Genomic DNA, 18,490 nt, shown 5'->3' with positions numbered 1-18,490 from the left:
TATCTTTATAATATATAAAGTTGTGTTGTTTTTTTTTTTAAGTCTTGCTCTCCTTCAAGTAAAATAAATAAAAACTAAACAAATTTAAAAAAAAAGAAAAGAACGAGGAGGAGAAAGGAAGGGGGAGAGAGGAGGAGAGAGGAGAAACCCACTCCGCCGCGCTGCAGAGTCCCCGGCCCAGGTGCCAGCTGCATCAGGAAGGCGCCCGATCCCCCTGGGCAAGACGCAACCTTTTTTTAAAAAAAAAATCAATCTATAAAGCAAAGGAGCTGTCATATAAGAGTAACAGAAAGCCCCAGGTTTCTTCTTTGGCACCCACTGTCTCAGGAGCCTGGAACTCCATTCCCACCACATTCCCACAGCAACAGTCTCTGCCGGAAGGCCCCACTCTCGGGCCTCACAGACACTGGTCTCCTCCACATTTTAACGCAGGAGCCACGTGGATGTCACAGCCTGGGTTCCGTGAGGAGTGAGGGCCCATCCTAAGAGGAACTGGGTGCAGTAACGCACGCCATTCCATAAGAGTACTTCTGGGACAGACGGTGACTCTGAGCTGGTGCCGGCTGACAGCCTGTGCTGCGCTGGGGTCATGCCACACCCAGGAGTCGTCAGAGGACTCCCCGCTTATGGCCGTCTACTCACATGCAACAGTCCATGCAGAGGGCAGCTGGCTGTGAACGTTCGGAGGCTTTGGGACAGGAAGCAGGGGAATGAAGCTCACGAGAGAGGGACAGAGGGTCAGCTGAGAACACGCAGGTAAGCAACCAGGGAAACTGCTTAAGAAAACATCAAAGGCTTTAAAGAGACTTTGGTGACATAATTAAATCACCAGAGTTTACAACCCTCAAGTAACAGGTTTGTGATGCAACTACCATTTTGTGCATCAAATATTAAGATTCCTCAAATATGATTTGAATTAACCGGGCACTCCTTTTGCGTTAATGCATGTGGGTTATTTAGTATTTCTGCTATGTACTGAGTTAGGCTATGCTGGGATGACTGAAAAGGTACATTGTATCTTAAGCAGTTTCAAGCAGGAAGTAGTACTCAAGTTTTTGCTAAGGCATCAAGTGGATTTGGGCTCAGAAGAACAGAAGGTGAATGGGAAAGGTTCACTTTTAATCCGCATGAGAAGGGCTGCATTCCCAAAGCCTCCGAAGCCCCAGCTACCCGACTTGCTCTACATCATCTAACTATGAACAGTAAGGTAGGCACAGACCAAGCAGTTGGTAATACAGCTTGGCACGCAGACACCGGACGAGAGAGACTGCAGCAAGGGTTTCACGTGATCGTGTGCAATGTCCGTCCACACCTTAGTCTTCGCCTTGGGACTGCTTCCATCCTGCCCTTCCTCAGAGGCATCGCCGCCCCGGCCAGAGCTCAGCCACCTTGTCTTCTCTCGCTGCTGCTTCTGAAAACTGTGTCTGAGAGGGGAGCAAGTGCTCGAGTCACCGTCACTAGCAAAAGAGTAACCGGTGACGCTAGCAGGAACCTCCACATCGCTGTACTTTTTCGATTTCTCCCTCAGGGCAGGGTATCGATAAGGGTAGCCAGTTCTGTAACCCTAGAGTCCAAAGAAAGGGAAAGACAATTAATATTCCATATCTCAAAACAGGCCTTCACTCCAGAAAACAGTGTGGAAATATCTGCAAAAGCTGAACCTAGGTATCCACCACGACCCAGCAATTCCACCCCTAAGTATACGCCCAACAGAAACACAAATGTGGTCACGGGACAGGTTCCAGAACGTTCACAGCAGCCCTAGAAGAAAGACCACCCGAATGTCCATGGAGAGCAGAACAGACAGGCTGTGGGAAACCCGTGTCACAGAGCAGGCTACAAGGAGAAAAAAGCACTACCAAATGCACAGGTGGGTGGAGCTAGTGAGCACAATGTGCAAAGCACCAAATGTAAAGGGATGCACGCCGGTGACTCCGCTTACAGAAAGGACAGAAGAAGGCGGAACTGATCTCATGGTTGAAAAACAGGATGAAGGCTGCCCTGGGGCAAGCATCTGAAAGAGCCTGGGAAGCTTCTGAGGTGCTGGCAGTGATCTGGGTGCTGATCAGTGTGTTCGATTCATAAAATCAATGTGCACTTTGATGAAAATATATCTTTTTGCAAAAAGTTAAAATTGAAAAAACAAGCAAACAGCTTACTTGCTGCTGGCTACAAGCAGTACAGTTATATTAATCAACCTATCACGTCCTTGATAGTTGTCACCTTTTCAATCAGTCTTAAACACTGTGGTCATGTTTCAATGAAAACAAGCAAGTGTACCTCATGACAAGGGATGCCTGGCACGACAACATTACGTTAGAACACAGCAGTGTCCAAGGTGGGCCTTCAGTTCCGCCTCGTGGCCGCCTGCTAAGCTTTGAAAGACATGCCCCACTGGGCCCAGCATCCGAGGAGCGCAGCGCACTGTGCTAGACCAGCCGGTCAGCTCGTGTCACCCACAGCCAACGGCTCCAAGTGCAAAGGCCACACCACACTCGTCCCTTCCTGCCAGCGCACGGCATGGGGTGGGCAGTGAAGGCAGAACACCCCCCACCTGGTGTTCACACCAGGGTGTCATCCCTCCCCCAGTGACCAGGGGAGAAGGAGGTGGGATGCAGCCATCTCCCATGCTGATGGAAGGCGCAAGTTGCCATGGGTCCTAGAGGGTCCTACAGCAGTGAGGGGGTGAATTCTGCCCACACCCCGAGGGAGCCTGGAGAGGCCCTTCCCCTAAGCAGGGACCCAGCTAAGCTGCGTCTGACTCCTGACCCACAGGAACTGGGAAATAAAAATGCATAGGGTTTTAAGGCACGATGTGTGTGGTAATTTTCTACACAGCACCCAGACCTACAGTGGGTGGCCAACAGATGCCTGCTAAGTTAACTAACAGGTTCATATTTGGGCAACAACACCCACAGCATCTCTACTTGAAAGGGCTGCCCGGGGCTCAACACTGAGGGTGGGCTGGTGGCTGGCACCCGCTTGCTGAGGCTCTAGAAATGCTCCCCCTCCTCTGACTTCAGGGGCTCACTCAGTTCTCTCTGCAGGCAGGTTGCTTGGTGGCTGCCTTCACTACCAATTGTTCCTTCACAACATGAAAAAAAAGGCAACAGTGATCCCTAATGGAGACTCCCTCCTTAAGTAACTATCCTCGGAAAGCCAGACAATCGTCTGCTCTGCAATTTTGCCATACGTGAGCACGCTTTGTTGAGGAACAGTAAAAGAAAATGGCTCACCTATAAAAAAGAAATACAGAAAATTCAGAAAATACAGTTCTTATTAAGTCAAGTCTCCTCTTGGTTGGAGAGCCAGAGCTTTGTTTAATCTCCATACTGCACAAACACCATTTTATGATGAGTGTGTATTCCCTTTTAAATGCTGTCAAACCAGTTAGAGGAAGTCTCAAACCTTAGATCTATCACATGGTTTCAAGTCAAGTATGGATTCATTCTTTCAGAATCTGGAATTGTATTTTGATTTTTAAAAGAATATGGCGGAGGCGGGGCAAGATGGCAGACTGGTGAGCTGTAAGTTTTAGTTACTCCTCCAGGAAAGTAGGTAAAAAGCCAGGAACTGCGTGGACTGGACACCACAGAGCAATCTGTCTTTGGGCATACTTCATACAACACTCATGAAAATGTCGAACTGCTGAGATCAGAGAAATCTGTAAGTTTTTGCGGCCAGGGGACCCGCGCCCCTCCCTGCCAGGCTCAGTCCCGTGGGAGGAGGGGCTGCCAGCTCCGGGAAGGAGAAGGGAGAACTGCAGTGGTAGCCCTTCTCGGAAACTCATTCTACTAATCCATACTCCAACCATAGATAGACTGAGACCAGACACCAGAGAATCTGAGAGCTGCCAGCCCAGCAGAGAGGAGACAGGCATAGAAAAAAAAAAAATAACACGAAAAACTCCAAAATAAAAGCAGAGGATTTTTGGAGTTCTGGTGAACACAGAAAGGGGAAGGGCGGAGCTCAGGCCTTGAGGCGCATATGCAAATCCCGAAGAAAAGCTGATCTCTCTGCCCTGTGGACCTTTCCTTAATGGCCCTGGTTGCTTTGTCTCTTAGCATTTCAATAACCCATTAGATCTCTGAGGAGGGCCCCTTTTTTTTTTTTTTTTTTTTTAATCCTTTTTTCTTTTTCTAAAACAATTACTCTAAGAAGCCCAATACAGAAAGCTTCAAAGAATTGCAATTTGGGCACGTCAAGTCAAGAGCAGAACTAAGAGAGCTCTGAGACAAAAGGCAATAATCCAGTGGCTGAGAAAATTCACTAAACACCACAACTTCCCAAGAAAAGGGGGGTGTCCGCTCACAGCCACCATCCTGGTGGACAGGAAACACTCCTGCCCATCGCCAGCCCCATAGCCCAGAGCTGCCCCAGACAACCCAGTGTGACGGAAGTGCTTCAAATAACAGGCACACACCACAAAACTGGGCGTGGACATTAGCCTTCCCTGCAACCTCAGCTGATTGTCCCAGAGCTGGGAAGGTGGAGCAGTGTGAATTAACAAAGCCCCATTCAGCCATCATTTGAGCAGACTGGGAGCCTCCCTACACAGCCCAGCAGCCCAGAACTGCCCTGGGGGGACGGCACTCTCCTGTGACATAGCACAGTCATCCCTCAACAGAGGACCCGGGGTGCACGGCCTGGAAGAGGGGCCCACTTGCAAGTCTCAGGAGCCATACGCCAATACCAAAGACTTGTGGGTCAGTGGCAGAGACAAACTGTGGCAGGACTGAACTGAAGGATTAGACTATTGCAGCAGCTTTAAAACTCTAGGATCACCAGGGAGATTTGATCGTTAGGGCCACCCCCCCTCCCCGACTGCCCAGAAACACACCCCACATACAGGGCAGGCAACACCAACTACACACGCAAGCTTGGTACACCAATTGGGCCCCACAAGACTCACTCCCCCACTCACCAAAAAGGCTAAGCAGGGGAGAACTGGCTTGTGGAGAACAGGTGGCTCGTGGACGCCACCTGCTGGTTAGTTAGAGAAAGTGTACTCCACGAAGCTGTAGATCTGATAAATTAGAGATAAGGACTTCAGTAGGTCTACAAACCCTAAAAGAACCCTATCAAGTTAAGCAAATGCCACAAGGCCAAAAACAACAGAAAATTATAAAGCATATGAAAAAACCAGACGATATGGATAACCCAAGCCCAAGCACCCAAATCAAAAGACTAGAAGAGACACAGCACCTAGAGCAGCTACTCAAAGAACTAAAGATGAACAATGAGACCACAGTACGGGATATGAAGGAAATCAAGAAGACTCTAGAAGAGCATAAAGAAGACATTGCAAGACTAAATAAAAAAATGGATGATCTTATGGAAATTAAAGAAACTGTTGACCAAATTAAAAAGATTCTGGACACTCATAGTACAAGACTAGAGGAAGTTGAACAACGAATCAGTGACCTGGAAGATGACAGAATGGAAAATGAAAGCATAAAAGAAAGAATGGGAAAAAAAATTGAAAAAATCGAAATGGACCTCAGGGATATAATAGATAATATGAAACGTCCAAATATAAGACTCATTGGTATCCCAGAAGGGGAAGAAAAGGGTAAAGGTCTAGGAAGAGTATTCAAAGAAATTGTTGGGGAAAACTTCCCAAATCTTCAAAACAACATAAATACACAAATCATAAATGCTCAGCGAACTCCGAATAGAATAAATCCAAATAAACCCACTCCGAGACATATACTGATCACACTGTCAAACACAGAAGAGAAGGAGCAAGTTCTGAAAGCAGCAAGAGAAAAGCAATTCACCACATACAAAGGAAACAGCATAAGACTAAGTAGTGACTACTCAGCAGCCACCATGGAGGCAAGAAGGCAGTGGCACGATATATTTAAAATTCTGAGTGAGAAAAATTTCCAGCCAAGAATACTTTATCCAGCAAAGCTCTCCTTCAAATTTGAGGGAGAGCTTAAATTTTTCACAGACAAACAAATGCTGAGAGAATTTGCTAACAAGAGACCTGCCCTACTGGAAATACTAAAGGGAGCCCTACAGACAGAGAAACAAAGAAAGGACAGAGAGACTTGGAGAAAGGTTCAGTACTAAAGAGATTCGGTATGGGTACAATAAAGGATATTAATAGAGAGAGGGAAAAATATGGCAAACATAAACCAAAGGATAAGATGGCCGATTCAAGAAATGCCTTCACGGTTTTAACGTTGAATGTAAATGGATTAAACTCCCCAATTAAAAGATATAGATTCGCAGAATGGATCAAAAAAAATGAACCATCAATATGTTGCATACAAGAGACTCATCTTAGACACAGGGACACAAAGAAACTGAAAGTGAAAGGATGGAAAAAAATATTTCATGCAAGCTACAGCCAAAAGAAAGCAGGTGTAGCAATATTAATCTCAGATAAAATAGACTTCAAATGCAGGGATGTTTTGAGAGACAAAGAAGGCCACTACATACTAATAAAAGGGGCAATTCAGCAAGAAGAAATAACAATCGTAAATGTCTATGCACCCAATCAAGGTGCCACAAAATACATGAGAGAAACACTGGCAAAACAAAAGGAAGCAATTGATGTTTCCACAATAATTGCGGGAGACTTCAACACATCACTCTCTCCTATAGATAGATCAACCAGACAGAAGACCAATAAGGAAATTGAAAACCTAAACAATCTGATAAATGAATTAGATTTAACAGACATATACAGGACATTACATCCCAAATCACCAGGATACACATACTTTTCTAGTGCTCATGGAACTTTCTCCAGAATAGATCATATGCTGGGACATAAAACAAGCCTCAATAAATTTCAAAAGACTGAAATTATTCAAAGCACATTCTCTGACCACAATGGAATACAATTAGAAGTCAATAACCATCAGAGACAGAAAATTCACAAATACCTGGAGGTTAAACAACACATTCCTAAACAATCAGTGGGTTAAAGAAGAAATAGCAAGAGAAATTGCTAAATATATAGAGACGAATGAAAATGAGAACACAACATACCAAAACCTATGGGATGCAGCAAAAGCAGTGCTAAGGGGGAAATTTATAGCACTAAACGCATATATTAAAAAGGAAGAAAGAGTCAAAATCAAAGAACTAATGGATCAACTGAAGAAGCTAGAAAATGAACAGCAAACCAATCCTAAACCAAGTACAAGAAAAGAAATAACAAGGATTAAAGCAGAAATAAATGACATAGAGAACAAAAAAACAATAGAGAGGATAAATATCACCAAAAGTTGGTTCTTTGAGAAGATCAACAAGATTGACAAGCCCCTAGCTAGACTGACAAAATCAAAAAGAGAGAAGACTCATATAAACAAAATAATGAATGAAAAAGGTGACATAACTGCAGATCCTGAAGAAATTAAAAAAATTATAAGAGGATATTATGAACAACTGTATGGCAACAAACTGGACAATGTAGAAGAAATGGACAATTTCCTGGAAACATATGAACAACCTAGACTGACCAGAGAAGAAATAGAAGACCTCAACCAACCCATCACAAGCAAAGCGATCCAATCAGTCATCAAAAATCTTCCCACAAATAAATGCCCAGGGCCAGATGGCTTCACAGGGGAATTCTACCAAACTTTCCAGAAAGAACTGACACCAATCTTACTCAAACTCTTTCAAAACATTGAAGAAAAGGGAACACTACCTAACTCATTTTATGAAGCTAACATCAATCTAATACCAAAACCAGGCAAAGATGCTACAAAAAAGGAAAACTACCGGCCAATCTCCCTAATGAATATAGATGCAAAAATCCTCAACAAAATACTTGCAAATCGAATCCAAAGACACATTAAAAAAATCATACACCATGACCAAGTGGGGTTCATTCCAGGCATGCAAGGATGGTTCAACATAAGAAAAACAATCAATGTATTACAACACATTAAAAACTCGAAAGGGAAAAATCAATTGATCATCTCAATAGATGCTGAAAAAGCATTCGACAAAATCCAACATCCCTTTTTGATAAAAACACTTCAAAAGGTAGGAATTGAAGGAAACTTCCTCAACATGATAAAGAGCATATATGAAAAACCCACAGCCAGCATAGTACTCAATGGTGAGAGACTGAAAGCCTTCCCTCTAAGATCAGGAACAAGACAAGGATGCCCGCTGTCACCACTGTTATTCAACATTGTGCTGGAAGTGCTAGCCAGGGCAATCCGGCAAGACAAAGAAATAAAAGGCATCCAAATTGGAAAAGAAGAAGTAAAACTGTCATTGTTTGCAGATGATATGATCTTATATCTAGAAAACCCTGAGAAATCAACGATACACCTACTAGAGCTAATAAACAAATTTAGCAAAGTAGCGGGATACAAGATTAATGCACATAAGTCAGTAATGTTTCTATATGCTAGAAATGAACAAACTGAAGAGACACTCAAGAAAAAGATACCATTTTCAATAGCAACTAAAAAAATCAAGTACCTAGGAATAAACTTAACCAAAGATGTAAAAGACCTATACAAAGAAAACTACATAACTCTACTAAAAGAAATAGAAGGGGACCTTAAAAGATGGAAAAATATTCCATGTTCATGCATAGGAAGGCTAAATGTCATTAAGATGTCAATTCTACCCAAACTCATTTACAGATTCAATGCAATCCCAATCAAAATTCCAACAACCTACTTTGCAGACTTGGAAAAGCTAGTTATCAAATTTATTTGGAAAGGGAAGATGCCTCGAATTGCGAAAGACACTCTAAAAAAGAAAAACGAAGTGGGAGGACTTACACTCCCTGACTTTGAAGCTTATTATAAAGCCACAGTTGCCAAAACAGCATGGTACTGGCACAAAGATAGACATATAGATCAATGGAATCGAATTGAGAATTCAGAGATAGACCCTCAGATCTATGGCCGACTGATCTTTGATAAGGCCCCCAAAGTCACTGAACTGAGCCATAATGGTCTTTTCAACAAATGGGGCTGGGAGAGTTGGATATCCATATCCAAAAGAATGAAAGAGGACCCCTACCTCACCCCCTACACAAAAATTAACTCAAAATGGACCAAAGATCTCAACATAAAAGAAAGTACCATAAAACTCCTAGAAGATAATGTAGGAAAACATCTTCAAGACCTTGTATTAGGCGGCCACTTCCTAGACTTTACACCCAAAGCACAAGCAACAAAAGAGTAAATAGATAAATGGGAACTCCTCAAGCTTAGAAGTTTCTGCACCTCAAAGGAATTCCTCAAAAAGGTAAAGAGGCAGCCAATTCAATGGGAAAAAATTTTTGGAAACCATGTATCTGACAAAAGACTGTTCAATGACAATAGTACAGACAGCCCAATTATAAAATGGGCAAAAGATATGAAAAGACAGTTCTCTGAAGAGGAAATACAAATGGCCAAGAAACACATGAAAAAATGTTCAGCTTCACTAGCTATTAGAGAGATGCAAATTAAGACCACAATGAGATACCATCTAACACCGGTTAGAATGGCTGCCATTAAACAAACAGGAAACTACAAATGCTGGAGGGGATGTGGAGAAATTGGAACTCTTATTCATTGTTGGTGGGACTGTATAATGGTTCAGCCACTCTGGAAGTCAGTCTGGCAGTTCCTTAGAAAACTAGATATAGAGCTACCATTCGATCCAGCGATTGCACTTCTCGGTATATACCCGGAAGATCGGAAAGCAGTGACACGAACAGATATCTGCACGCCAATGTTCATAGCAGCATTATTCACAATTGCCAAGAGATGGAAACAACCCAAATGTCCTTCAACAGATGAGTGGATAAATAAAATGTGGTATATACACACGATGGAATACTACGCGGCAGTAAGAAGGAACGATCTGGTGAAACATATGACAACATGGATGAACCTTGAAGACATAATGCTGAGCGAAATAAGCCAGGCACAAAAAGAGAAATATTATATGCTACCACTAATGTGAACTTTGAAAAATGTAAAACAAATGGTTTATAATGTAGAATGTAGGGGAACTAGCAGTAGAGAGCAATTAAGGAAGGGGGAACAATAATCCAAGAAGAACAGATAAGCTATTTAACGTTCTGGGGATGCCCAGAAATGACTATGGTCTGTTAATTTCTGATGGATATAGTAGGAACAAGTTCACAGAAATGTTGCTATATTATGTAACTTTCTTGGGGTAAAGTAGGAACATGTTGGAAGTTAAGCAGTTATCTTAGGTTAGTTGTCTTTTTCTTACTCCCTTGTTATGGTCTCTTTGAAATGTTCTTTTATTGTATGTTTGTTTTCTTTTTAACTTTTTTTTTCATACAGTTGATTTAAAAAAGAAGGGAAAGTTAAAAAAAAAAAAAAAAAGAAAAGAAAAACAAGTTAAAACAAAAAAGATGTAGTGCCCCCTTGAGGAGCCTGTGGAGAATGCAGGGGTATTCGCCTACCCCACCTCGATGGTTGCTAGCATGACCACAGACATAGGGGACTGGTGGTTTGATGGGTTGAGCCCTCTACCATAAGTTTTACCCTTGGGAAGACGGTTGCTGCAAAGGAGAGGCTAGGCCTCCCTATATTTGTGCCTAAGAGTCTCCTCCTGAATGCCTCTTTGTTGCTCACATGTGGCCCTCTCTCTCTGGCTAAGCCAACTTGAAAGGTGAAATCACTGCCCTCCCCTCTACGTGGGATCAGACACCCAGGGGAGTGAATCTCCCTGGCAATGTGGAATATGACTCCCGGGGAGGAATGTAGACCCGGCATCGTGGGACGGAGAACATCTTCTTGACCAAAAGGGGGATGTGAAAGGAAATGAAATAAGCTTCAGTGGCAGAGAGATTCCAAAACGAGCCGAGAGATCACTCTGGTGGGCACTCTTACGCACACTTTAGACAACGCTTTTTAGGTTCTAAAGAATTGGGGTAGCTGGTGGTGGATACCTGAAACTATCAAACTACAATCCAGAACCCATGAATCTCGAAGACAGTTGTATAAAAATGTAGCTTATGAGGGGTGACAGTGGGATTGGGAAAGCCATAAGGACCAAACTCCACTTTGTCTAGTTTATGGATGGATGTGTAGAAAAGTAGGGGAAGGAAACAAACAGACAAAGGTACCCAGTGTTCTTTTTTACTTCAATTGCTCTTTTTCACTCTAATTATTATTCTTGTTATTTTTGTGTGTGTGGTAATGAAGGTGTCAGGGATTGATTTAGGTGATGAATGTACAACTATGTAATGGTACTGTAAACAATCGAAAGTACAATTTGTTTTGTATGACTGCGTGGTATGTGAATATATCTCAATAAAATGATGATTAAAAAAAAAAAGAATATGGCATTTCTTCTAACTGCACATATTAAAAAAAAATAACTATTATAGCGTGAGACTCTTCAACTCATTTTCTACCCTACTCAATAATAACAAATTACACAGGGGGTTGATCAGAAAGCAAAAACTTAAAATATAACTATGAACAGTGGTTGGTTACACATTTTATTTCTTGTAAATGACAAGATCTGTAAAATTAAAAACAGTAATAATAATCAGTGCACATTAGGGATACAGAGATAGTCTTTTTGTAATGAAGGTTACATTTAACTTTCATCCTTCATCTTCCGCCCTAACAAACCAGTTACTGCCTAATTTTGATTTCCTTCTTTCTACCCTCCAGAATGTACTAAGTGCACAAAACATGGCAGGTTGGCATTCTTGATTTATCTCCTCTCTTCTGTTCCTCACCTGACTTTGGATAAAAGAGTCAAAACAGTTGGGGCATCCCGATTAGGATGCCTGGGCCACCGTGGCCCTGCTCTCAAACCTTCTCCGCTGTGACTTTCCTGACGTGCCAGCTAATGCCACCGACCTGCCCATCTTCTTGGCTACCTGCTGGTCCCCTTCCTGCATCTGAACCTAATCCTGGCCCCGGCCACCTGGGAGGGTGCACCCACACCCACGTCTCTGCCCTGCAGCCCTCCCTGCTCCTCCGGCACGGCACACGGCCCCATCCATGTGGCTGCGTTTTGGATTTATCCATTCATTTCTCTCACTAGGCTATGAACTCCTTGAGGGCAAGGAGGGTGTGTCCCATTCGTGGCCATTTGCTCAGTAGGAAACATTTAATTAATGCCACAAATCTTCACTGAGCAAACGAACACTCTCCCAAGTGTAACGAGTTTCAATCAGAAGAGCCCCCGAGAACACTTGGCACACTCTGAATCAGATCCATGAATTCTTTTTGTTCAAAAATCTCCAGGAAATGGTGGTGACTGAAACATACATAAACAATGGAGATGGACAAAAAAAGCAGGCTTAAGACTATTCAGAGGCAGATTCAGCAGGGTTGGGAGTGGAGGGGCCGTGAAGGAGAAACTGAAGACAAAGTGGGCATGTCAGTGGTATATGCTGGCACTGATTTTGTCTGTTTTCCAGTTACCAGTGTCTACGCAAGGCCAAGCCTGAAGTTGTGATGCTCAATTAGAAACTGCTGATGAAAACAAAATTCTTACTTACAAGTATATTAATTTCTTTTTATAAAGGATGTAATAAACCTGCAAAAGGTTAAAAAAAAAAAAAAAATCTCCAGGAAAGTTAAACCCGCGCCTCCTGAGACAATCCAGCCCCCTTTCTCAGAGGACGCTGGCTGCGCCCCACTGCTCCCAGCTCGGCCCTCCAGAGCACCCCGACAGCCTCGCCAATGCACAAGAACACTGGCATGCTCCCAGCCCCTCACCCTATAGCACCTAACACCAATAAAGTATTAAAATGGGCTCTCTTAAACCTCCTAAGAGGTTTTGATACTAAATGATGAAAAGGGCCCCATTATAAAAGTTTCTTTCATAATGTGGTTTCATGACAAGACCCCAAGGCCAGGGTTCTGACAGGGCTGTGGAGAATTTAACATCTAAAGAACCAGCTAACATCAGAAACCCTCCAGACTACAGCCCAGGCTACCCACAGCTGTGTCCCTAGGTTCGGGTGCTGCCTGTGAGAGGGGTGCCCTCCGTCCCTCAGCTCCGCCTGTTGGGATTCCACCTGTTCTCTGAGGTCATTTTCATGTGCTCCCTTCTCCATGAAGGTTCCCCCCAATCCTTGCAAAAGGATGAAACCCTCAATGGAACCCTACAAAGCAGAATACACTGAATCATATTATCATCACCCATGTACAGTCTTCTCCCTATGAGGCTAAAAGCCCCAAAATCCCAGCTTCGTGTGTCTTGCCGGGCTTGGTGTCCTTGCAATAACAAACACAGTGCCTCCCATGGGTTAGACATGTGGCAAATATCTGTGGAACACAGTAGGAATCAGGTCCCCCAAAACCAGAACTTATATTAAAAAAAGCAAAAGAGAAAATATTTGACTGACATTTCAGAACACCTCCCTCTATAGCTTGATCCTTCGAGAAGTTACTTGGACTCCCTAGGAGTTAGTTATCAGCAGGCTACTGCAGAGTAAAGCATTTTCTGGCCTCTTGTCCCCACAAAGTACAAACACAAGCTTATCTTCATAAAACAATAAAACAAAAAACCTCACTTCTTTCTGTATTGTATTGTGACTTAGCTTAGAAGTTAAAAAAGACTGGAGCTTCTTCATGATTTTGGAGGGTGAATGCATTCAGATATTGCATGAAGACAGCAATTTCATGACACTGTCTTGCTATAAAAGCACCAACTTCGGTGCTTTTAGAACAAAAGTTTTATCTTCAAGCGGTGGCAACATTCTTACCAGATTATCCAGCATCCTCATGAGGGCTTCAAACTCCTGTTCCCCAATCTGCCATTTGGGAGGCGATCCGGTCCCCTCCCCTGCCGGAGACTCCGGGACACGGGCCTTGGCTTTGTACTTGCTGGGATCCAGCAGGACTAAGTTGTCTGGCCCTCCAGCGCTGGCCAGAGTGCGAACCTTTTCCAAAACAAACAAACACTATGGCTTGAGTTCCTTACCAGGACCAAGAGCAGCAGATGACTGAAGCATCACTTAAACAGAAACATGGCTTATTTTCAAAAGCTTTTCTGCAGCATGACTAAAATACCAGGCACTCAGACTTGGAGGCAAATACGAGAAAACAAAGCACCCTTCAAGAATATATGAAGGACAGACGTGCGGCATCAGTCCCCACCGACAGGGAGGAGCAGTGGAAAGAGCTCCGACGCGGAGGCAGCAGGCCCGCTGCAGCGGCACTCCCCAGCTGCGAGCCAGTGGGCCAGGGGCCACCTCCCTGCACCTGGGATGTCGTGAAACAGCTTATGTAACAACATGCAGAGCTCCTGAGACAGGGCCTGGCACAAAGCAGGGACTCAGTATATGGCAGTGGTTATAGATTGGAAAAATTAAAAATTATAAATATAAAGCCTGGTAATCTTTTGTCAACTTAAATGAGTGAAATGGCTTTGTCCTGGTCAATTTCCAAATCCATGAGCTCATCTTTGGCAAGGAGATTGTTTGTCAAAGTAATTGAAATTGATGTGAACCCCAGAAACATCTAGACAAGCTGCAGGCTGGACAGAGTGGCCCCCACATACCTGGATCTCACACGCAACCACGAGGTTATGGATGTAATAGAAAGCTTCTTCGACGGTCTCACCAACTGATACGAGTCCATGATTTCGGAGAATAAGAACCTGGAGTGGGAGGTAGGGGGAGGATTTGAAAGTTCTACGGAGTGACGTGAGAAGACCAATACTTCACTTTTGCCTTCTCCCCTCTGTAATTTAAATGCCAGATTAGATGCCTACTGACCTTGCTTTTAGGTCCCAAATTTTTCTGAATCAAAACTTTTTCCTCCTCATCAACCAGAATCCCATGATAGTCATGATAAGCCAGTTCTCCCAGGGAAAGCGCCTCCGGTGAGATGGGCAAGAGGCCACACTTCATTGCAGAGACCTGGAGACCAAGTGGTCCCATTAGTGAAAGCAAAACATGATTCACCCACCGACTGAGTAAATGACAAATGCTTTCTTTGCAGAAATTAAAAAGGGGAAATCTTTCTTAAATATTTGTTCTCTTCTCAGAAATAAATGAAACCATGAACTTAGGAAAACTGGACTCCTGTGGCTCACTACCACCCTACACTTAAAAATCAAAGCTTAAAAAAAAAAAAAAAAAAAAATCAAAGCTACCTCTAAAGTGGGATAGCCACAAGAGAAAAGCTACCTCTTCTTGGATCTTTCTCACATTAATCAGAAACTCTGTCAGCTTAGATGTAATGGTAAGATGAGCCACAGCTCTAATGTGAGGAGTACATGCAACTAATGGGCTCCACTGCAGTTATTTCTCTTGTGAGGTACTGGTGAACTTTTCATCTCAGGTTTTAGGTAAGATCAAACACCTGAAATGAGGTAACAGCAAATTTATAGAAGTTTACAATAAATTACATTGTGTAACTTGTCTACACTGAAGTGTAACTGAATCCCAAACTGAAAAAAATCTAACTGTTCATATAACCTGTAAGTTTCCTAAAATTCCTCACACTGGCCTGAGACAGTAGCACTATGGCCCCAGTTGAAAAGGCTCCAAAGACTCAAATATCTACAGGCCCAACAAGGCCATACAGAAAAGACGGCATCCTATTTAATCCCTCTCAGAGGATCAGCTTTCATACAATATAGAGAATGATACATCTGATAAAACTCTGAGGTTGACATTAAGAACCACACATTCAAAGTGAAGTAAACCAGAGCTAACATTCAGCCAATCTGATATGCATATTTTACTAAAACATCAAGATAGACTACGATACAGCATACTCAATGAGGGTGTCCATCCACAGATAAGTCCACAGACATTAAAGTATAAAAATGGCAAAGAAAAGCACAGTTCTACTGTTGCTCTTTCCCAGGACTTTGTGTTTTCACACCTGGGCATTGTCAAGGCGGCTCAACTGCACCAGAGGGGACGGGCTTGGTGACCAGGGTGGCAGAGGCTGCTGGGAAGCTCTGGGCTTGGCAGCCAGGCCTCCTGACAGCCCTTTTCCCAACTGCCCTTCTTCATATTCTCCCCCATCCTGAGCCAGGCTGGGCTCTACTGGTGCTAGACTGTGGATCCGTGCGGAAGCTGAGTGGTTTGCCGTGTGGATTCTGGGCCTCACCCCCTCCCTCGCTTCCCTGGCTCCTTCCCCTCGGCCTAACAGTGCACTCAGATCTCTTGCCACAGCATCCTCTACCTACCACTGCACCTCCACCTGGCCCCTCCTGCTCCCAATCCTCTTCACAAACAAGGAAGCACCATTTGCTGCTGGCATTCTGTCATTTTCCAGCTTTCCTTTTTTTTTTTTTTTTGTCCACAAGGTTAGGTTTCTTGACTTGTTGCAACAAAGGAGGGAAAGTTGGAGGAAAGGGAAATGTTTCTCACTAAAAAGCTTAAAACTGAAGGCGCCACACTCACCGCTGCGCCCGCTGGCGTGTGGATGTGAACAATGCACCTAACGTCTGGTCGCGCAGCATAAATCGCAGAATGCAATGTGAAGCCAGCTTGGTTCACTCCTAGATTAGTGCTTCCACGATCTACAACATCTCCTTGCAGATTGATTTTAACCTTAAAATAAGAAAAAAACTGTAAAACACCAAGAGGATTTCAACTTACCTTAACTAGAAAATATCTAAACCTAAGTTTAAAGTATTTACAACTTCTCCCAAAGGTTTTTCTTTGAGTTAATCACAAAACACAGAATCTTTCCTCTATCTTGAGTTTTACACTTCTAACTGAAATTGAAGTTGTTTAATTATCTAATAGGATCTGCACATACATGATGCCAAAGAAGACAGGTCTTTTCTTACCAAACTGGATGCAGTCACTTCACTATAAAGAAGTCCAAAAGGTACAATGAGGAAGTGCTCCTGCTCGGAGTTCACTCGAGTCTGTGGGAAAAATTAGTGAGTGTGCTCAGGAATTCGATTAAAATTCTCTGCACCTCTTTCAGTCCACAGAACTCCCAAACAAAGGTAGTCTATACTTAGGTCACAGCTTTGTTGTGGGCATTAAGTGACCTTCATAGGAAAGGGCTTCAGCGCAACGCCTGGCATACAGCTAGGGAGTACCGGAAGCTTTTTCAACTGTTGTATTACAGTGATCAAATGTACCAGGTACATGAAGTGCATCTTGGTCACAACCATGAAACATGACTTTGTAGACAGAAAAACAGTTCTGGACTAACCCTCTGATAAGAGGTCAATGAATTATTGTTAGGTTACTCTATCCCACCTCTTGGGCTACCCAGCAACACTGTGGACAAAAAGAGGCCATTCCTCAGGGGTATAAAAGTCAAAATGGATTTTTTTTTGTTTGTTTCCAAAGCTTATTAAAAGTCAAAGAATAGAAAAACTTCACATAAAAATATACCAGTTTTAGATTCCACACTGTTGTCCACACACAAAAAAATCGGCACATGCCTGTAGTCCACGGTAGTTCACTGTGAGGGACACGGGCACAGTCCCCGCTGAGGACTCACGCTTTAAACCACACCCCCTCCCGGGTTAAGTCTCCCAGCGGTCTCCTTACTATAGGCTTACAGTCAATACTGCTAATGCATAGGGATTAGTACAGGCCTAAGCTTTATAAATATTTCTTATCGACAAGTTCACAATTTCAAGATTTTTAAATATTTTTGATAATTTTTGATCATCAAGAACTGCAGGCAAAACATGTGCTACCATACCGTGGAACACTTCCTGGAGACCCTGCAGTGGTGGCTGACGGCTCTCCATGGCTGGGCGGGCCTGTTCTGCTCCGAGGGGACAGACGCCTGACATGCGAAAGCTTCCCTTGATGGAGCCCTCACACTCAGACACCAACTCTAAAAGTCCCCACTTCTGCACATCAATTACATGTCATGGGAATCAGCTTTCCGTCTCAACATTCCCCGCTAGTGAACTTCAAATACCGACCTCCTTATGGTGCTCCGCAGGGCCCAAACCCCTCACTTTAAAAATAGGAAGTCAGGTGACCTATGAGATGCAGCCACAAGATTGATTTTTTTTTAATACTCAAACTCTGGAGGATAGACAGTCATGAAAATCACAAGACAGAGTCCTTCCTCACTGCTTGATCAGCTTTAAAAAATTGAAAAAGAAAATTCTTGAAATGCCAGGCCATCGTTCCCTAGATTGTCTGCTCCTTCCACAACAATTTTTTCTCTTCACAACAATCCATTTCATACAGATATGGCACATACTGTGTCCCAAGCATTGTACTAGACACTAGTAACACAGGAGTGAAAACCAAAGCCCTACCCTCTAAAAAGGCAGTCTGGTTTTCCTAACAATTCAGGGACAGAAGAAGAAGAACCATTCTGTAGGATACTGTCAGGGTGGATATATGGATTTTGAATTTGTCAAAATAGAGAACTGTACAAAACAACACTGAACTCCAATGTAAAGTATGGACTTTAACAATAATGTATCAATATTGGTTCTTTACACATCTGCTTCTTTTAAATATATCCCAAATAAGCATTTTTTAGCCACTTAGAGCCTACCTGCTTTGCATAGCTGGAGGATCTGCACCCAACATCTGCTTTCCTTAGGATAAAAC

At 43.3% G+C, this 18,490-nt stretch overlaps 1 protein-coding gene across 6 annotated transcripts in view; it reads right to left on the bottom strand.

Moving 5' to 3' along the window:
* Positions 1–18,490, bottom strand: part of ADD1 (adducin 1) — a 148,114-nt gene that overhangs the window by 17,507 nt on the left and 112,117 nt on the right. For 4 of the 6 annotated variants that reach the window (XM_037829291.1, XM_037829289.1, XM_037829288.1 and 1 more), the window contains exons 5-10: positions 16,738–16,818; positions 16,346–16,495; positions 14,702–14,845; positions 14,485–14,583; positions 13,688–13,864; positions 1,220–1,564 (exon numbers count right to left, since the gene is read on the bottom strand). In XM_037829291.1, coding sequence (XP_037685219.1) covers positions 1,220–1,564; positions 13,688–13,864; positions 14,485–14,583; positions 14,702–14,845; positions 16,346–16,495; positions 16,738–16,818 — 996 coding nt within the window. The remainder of the gene's footprint in view (positions 1–1,219; positions 1,565–13,687; positions 13,865–14,484; positions 14,584–14,701; positions 14,846–16,345; positions 16,496–16,737; positions 16,819–18,490) is intronic. The other 2 variants (XM_037829290.1, XM_037829287.1) reach the window with 1 other exon arrangement.

Source organism: Choloepus didactylus, chromosome 3, assembly GCF_015220235.1.
Source record: "Choloepus didactylus isolate mChoDid1 chromosome 3, mChoDid1.pri, whole genome shotgun sequence".
In the NCBI taxonomy this organism is placed as follows: domain Eukaryota; kingdom Metazoa; phylum Chordata; class Mammalia; order Pilosa; family Megalonychidae; genus Choloepus; species Choloepus didactylus.
Note: the sequence above shows the minus strand (reverse complement) of the source record. Positions and strands in the feature narration are given on the sequence as shown.